The 5,182-nt window shown below is 36.9% G+C and overlaps 1 protein-coding gene across 1 annotated transcript; it reads right to left on the bottom strand.

Moving 5' to 3' along the window:
- Positions 1–653: 653 nt before the first annotated feature.
- On the bottom strand, positions 654–4,131 carry LOC120345318 (uncharacterized). Its single transcript, XM_078110123.1, has 3 exons — positions 1,873–4,131; positions 1,610–1,746; positions 654–1,504 (listed from the first exon to the last, which is right to left on the bottom strand). Exons 1-3 carry the CDS (start codon positions 1,930–1,932, stop codon positions 1,309–1,311), a joined length of 393 nt encoding a protein of 130 aa, XP_077966249.1. The 5' UTR covers positions 1,933–4,131; the 3' UTR covers positions 654–1,308.
- Positions 4,132–5,182: the final 1,051 nt, after the last annotated feature.

The raw sequence follows: 5,182 nt of genomic DNA, 5'->3' as shown, positions 1-5,182 counted from the left end.
AACAAAAATTGATCCCAATTATATTATTATTATATTATTGTCTCTACACGGATTTATGTGGCGAAAAATGCTGCTGCACGGCGCTTGTTATGTAACAAGTAGCGTCAGTTGTATGTCGTTTGAGGTAATTTTGGGACAGGCTTTCAACACAGCAGTAGAAGGGCAGCAAAGCGAATGCTCCATAATTTGAAGTTTAATTAATCGAAGGCGGAAATATTGCGGCCCGCGCGCTACTGGAAATGTGTTTATTTGGAACATGAAGTTTGCCGACCACCGCACAACACTATTAAGCAGCATGGGTGACTTCATAAACAATTGCCATATCAGTATGTCGCAATAATACAGGGTCAATTGTTTTCTCTACGCCCGTATAAGAATGTCTCTCATCAGTCCGAATAAGATCTCCCCAATAAAATGATACAGTCATTGTTAACTTTCCCGAAATCCTATTACTGTACTGTGAGGCCTGGTTTTCAATATTTAGGGGCGTAGCCAGAAATTTTCAAAGGGGGGTTCTGAATTTTTTTTTTTGCCAAGTTAGATTGAAACAGCTAGCGGGTCCGATCGAACGCTAGAATACGCTTGTTTTTATTAGTCTTGGGAGCAGTGTTAACTCTAAGGAAATTATGAGTGCGAAAGTGCTTCGCAGTCGAAAAAAAAAAGTGCGAAAGTGCTTTTTTTCGATTTTAACAACAAAGTGCTTTTTTCGATTTTAACAAGTTAGGTGCCCTAGCTTTTGTTATAACTCATTTCGCTCATTCTGTGAATTTCACGAATTAAAAAGAGTCTCTCTGTTCCTTTAAATCTTGATTAAAACGAGAGAATTCATCGGCAAGGAAAGACACCTGCTGAGCACACCTGTCGCGATTTGAAGCAAATTCATCACTAACGAAAGGACACCTGCTTGGCACACCTGTCGTGAACGAAACTTTCCTGCAATCAACCACCGGAGTCAATTGCTCGAATGACCAGCAAAGCCTTGCACATTCGTGTTACTGCCGGCCATAGATCGATACCAAACTTCGCCTTAGGATTACATTAATGTTTCGTCGTTTCAGATAACTGTTACATGGTGTTTCTACATGAGGTCTGTGCATAAAAGGATTTGCAGGCGGAGCCAGAACCAATCGGATAATTATCAATTTTTTATTTAAAAAGTAACGACGGTATTTTTCTCAAAACATAACATACATTTTGCATGAGTGGCCCACCAAATATCCCGGGGGTCAACCCTTGTTTTCAACGAGAGAAAGTTACAAGGCTTCGATATCAAGTAATAAAATTGCACAGTTCACACATTTTTTTTATTCACAAATAAAAATACAAAAGCGAACGAATAAAAACGGATGGCGTGGCTTCTGCAGCCCGTTCGTGGCGACGTAGCTTGGAATCTTTCCAATGTTGCAAGACATCCTTGAAGAATGATTCCGCTTTGTCTGCTTTTATGGATGTCTCCTCGCCACATCTCAGAAGCATTGTTAGGTGTCTGCTGCTAAGCCTATTCCTACAAAAGTGGTATTCATCAATATCAAATATAGTCCTATTTTCTAAATAAATAAGAAGTTTTCTCAAATTCTCATACTCTCAAAATTGTTATAATAATTTTTACCTGTGTTTCGTCTTAATTATGTTTATTGAAGAAAACCCTCGTTCGGCCCCCGAGGTACCGGCTACGGAAACTTGTAGGACTTTGCCCAGCACTTGAAAGCATGGGTACTCGGGCGCTGCCGCTAAGTACTTGCATACCTGTAATTTATTTGCATATATTAAATTAGGTTTCATATGCTTCGAAGCTAAGTGCGTGTGTGTTGGATGAGAGATCAGAAGCATACGACAAATAAATACAAATGGTAGCTACCGATTAGAACTTACGTTCTCCATAGCCGGTATTTGGAGAATATGCAGATCATGACGAAGATTCTGCCATTCCATCACTACTGCCTCCTTGTTTGTGAATTCTTCGATCAAAGGTCCATATTGTCTGATTTTCTTATAATGAACTCAGAAATGTAAGTAACATACGTGCAGATTGCGGTTCCTGTTTTCTTATCGTGTATAATATATGGAAACTCTCTTTTTCTCTGCCATGCCTACTAAAATAATTTCTAAGAAAGTAAAGTGGTAAATGCCTCGTTCATAATTACGGGTAAAATTGGCTTAACGTAATATTAGGAAGTGGAATTGTAATTAATCTACCACAAATTGATTGCACACTAACACACCATGCGATGATTCATATTCTAAGCTAAGCCTATTTTATCATAATAAATCTATGACAAACTTTTTCCATCCTCGTAGGTAGGTCAAATCTGGGCGCTATCGCTTTAACCACGCTTCCTCGTTCGATAGAATATGCTTGAAAGTAGTCGCTCCTCTTCCAGTTTTATAAGATTGTTTGACGTCATGTTTCTCCGGCTCCCTTTTTCATTCGTTATCGATTGTTGTGTTGTGAAAAAAAAGGGCTAACCTACTTTCCCTTCAAACCTTTTTCTCCAAAATATTGCACAATATTACTTTGAAAGTCATCTCCCGCTTTACGAGATAGGTTAACCTACTTTCACTCCGAAGATTTTTTTCTGCTATTTAAGCAATATCACTTTGATAGAGGCCACCCGCTGTTTCAAGTAAGCGATAAGTTAACCTACTTTCCCTTCAAACCTTTTTCTCCAAAATATTGCACATTTGCTCAATATTACTTTGAAAGTCATCTCCCGCTTTACGAGATAGCGTAACCTACTTTCACTCCGAAGATTTTTTTCTCCGATATATTAAGCAATATCATTTTGATAGACACCACCGCTGTTTTAAGAGATAAGTTAACCTACTTTCCCTTCAAACTTTTTCTCCTAAATATTACACAAGATCACTTCTAAAATCTTTCCCCGTTTCGTGATCTTAAACTAGCTTTTAGCCTAATTTCTCGTTTACATTAATGTTATACTATTTCAGAGCTTACGCAAGGACAAGCAATTTTTTAAAATGTCGGCATGCCTTGATTTGCGTGCGAGTTAGTTAAAATCGGGTAGAAAACATCATATATAGGCAGAATTTGTGAAGGAACACGAAATACAACGAGGATGATTCTCGAAAATTGAAATTAAAACATTGCACCAAAAGTGTGTTTCACGACGACATAATGCCTTTAATAAATTAAAAGGTATGGTCGTTCACAGCGAAATTCCAGTTACATATAGCACACCTTTCTTTGCCTGTCGGTGTTGGTGAATATTTTGCAAGTCCTATTTTAAAAATCGACCATTTATCCGTAGTCAGCGGGTATCCGCATTCAGAAATAAAACACTAAAAATCGCGAAAATTAATTTTAGAGAGAACTATAACATGCAGATATCAGTAGCCTCATAATGGTTTGTATGTACAAAAACGCGCTCGCATGTAGCGCAGATCAAATGCATGAAATGTGGAACTATTACTTGGAATTTATTGTTAATGAAGTTGATTTTTTATTGCCATTTAATGATTATTTACATGCGCGGTGTGATTAGTGGCGAGCAAAATATATTATATTTCGGACAGAATTGTGGGTTCACATCGGCGAAGATGTTAAAGACCACTATTACGGAGTGCATTCACAACACAATTTAATTGTATCCTGATTTTTATCTTCTGTGTAGGATTTGTATCACAGTTTGTAAATTACGGTCGCAATTTTTTTAGGCGAACAATATTACCATTACTGACCCCGGGATGCGATATTTGTGAGGCGGATAGTTGGTATTTCTATGTTTTTAATTTTAGATCGTGTCCGTGTAACCTTCGTAATAAATAATATTTTAAAACTCCGCAAATTGGTAATCTCTTGAATACTCAGTGTCGAGTATTCACGTAACTCAGATTTGAGTTAAAACACTGATACTAAACTCGTGAATGAATCGGCAATAATGTCATTTCTACATGGTTAAAATAAAAATATGTTTTCCCGATATCTTGAGAAATTTCCATAAATACATTATTTGCATGGTTCGACGTTTCTAAGTTTACAAAAACGGGGCTGACACGCTCTGTGCAAAATTAGGAATTGGAAAATATGACACAAAAAGGCAAGGGAATTTCTTTTTTTACATTTATCGTTTCTACCTGTTAGCGATAGCCCCAGGTTAGTTCTTACCCGTAAATCGTTGTAAATTAATGTTATTAAATTCTATATGGCTTTTCAATGGGCTGTGATTCGTATCCATGAAAGTGATCGAGTCGGGAAAAGTACGTCCTTAAATTAACTTATAACCCTTCTCTCCTTTTATGCACCCACGACGGCGGTAAAATTCGTTTCATGTCTGTTTCATGGAGAGAAAGGAAAATACGCCTCCGCAATTGCAATCAACAATTACACATTCTTATTTATCATTATCAGCGCTAAATAATAAAGATAAGATATGGTAATGACAAAAGTCTGTCGGTTTTAATTGTATTACGGTCACAAATATTCTGGACATTAATATCATAACCTCGCATATCAATGAGAAATGGATGCAATGTCGCAAAATTCCGAAAAATGCCACGTGCTTTTAACATTCCTGGTTACAATGCAATGGCTGTTAATAAGGCATATGATATGTGTTTTGTGAATTTGATGATTTTGCAAAGTTTCTTCTAATTCAAAAAATAACTGCATAAGCGTACATTATATTACTAAATAATGTCGTGTCGAGTTTCAGAACTTTCTAAATCCAGTAAAATCTCTTAAGAAGGGAACAAAGGCCCGTCAAACTTGCACCAGAAAATCGTTTCATTTTGTGGCAATTCGTGGATGTCACATGACCACACTCTCGTTCAAAGAAACTCACCGCGATTACGCCGTTGGAGCGTTTTGCGGGAGAAGTGGAATACGCGTGCTTGTATAATAATCATATAATTAACAAGAATTTTGCGTTAATGCAAAAGCTTTATCTTCTATGTCTGCATCTCATAGGTTAGAATTCCGGTAAATATCGTTATGATATGTAGAATTGAGTTACAAAAGTACTGGTATGTTACTTATTTGACAACTTAAGACTCACATAAACATATTTTTCAATTTTGAATTTTTTTCCTTTCAAAATCAGAAAAAAGTGCTATTTCTCTTCAAAATCGAAAAAAGTGCTATTTCGCAGTCCCTAAAAAAAGTTGCGAAAGTGCTTCGCACTTTTCGCAAAAAAGTGCGCTAATAGTGAACACTGCTTGGGAG

This window comes from Styela clava, chromosome 2, assembly GCF_964204865.1.
Source record: "Styela clava chromosome 2, kaStyClav1.hap1.2, whole genome shotgun sequence".
NCBI classification, from domain to species: domain Eukaryota; kingdom Metazoa; phylum Chordata; class Ascidiacea; order Stolidobranchia; family Styelidae; genus Styela; species Styela clava.
Note: the sequence above shows the minus strand (reverse complement) of the source record. Positions and strands in the feature narration are given on the sequence as shown.

Coding starts and splice junctions, on each gene's coding strand:
- LOC120345318 (XM_078110123.1), bottom strand. CDS start 1,932: ATGGAATGGCAGAATCTTCGTCATGATCTGCATATTCTCCAAATACCG. Junction 1,747..1,872: donor AAATACCGGCTATGGAGAAC/GTAAGTTCTAAT, acceptor AATAAATTACAG/GTATGCAAGTACTTAGCGGC. Junction 1,505..1,609: donor ATAATTAAGACGAAACACAG/GTAAAAATTATT, acceptor CCACTTTTGTAG/GAATAGGCTTAGCAGCAGAC.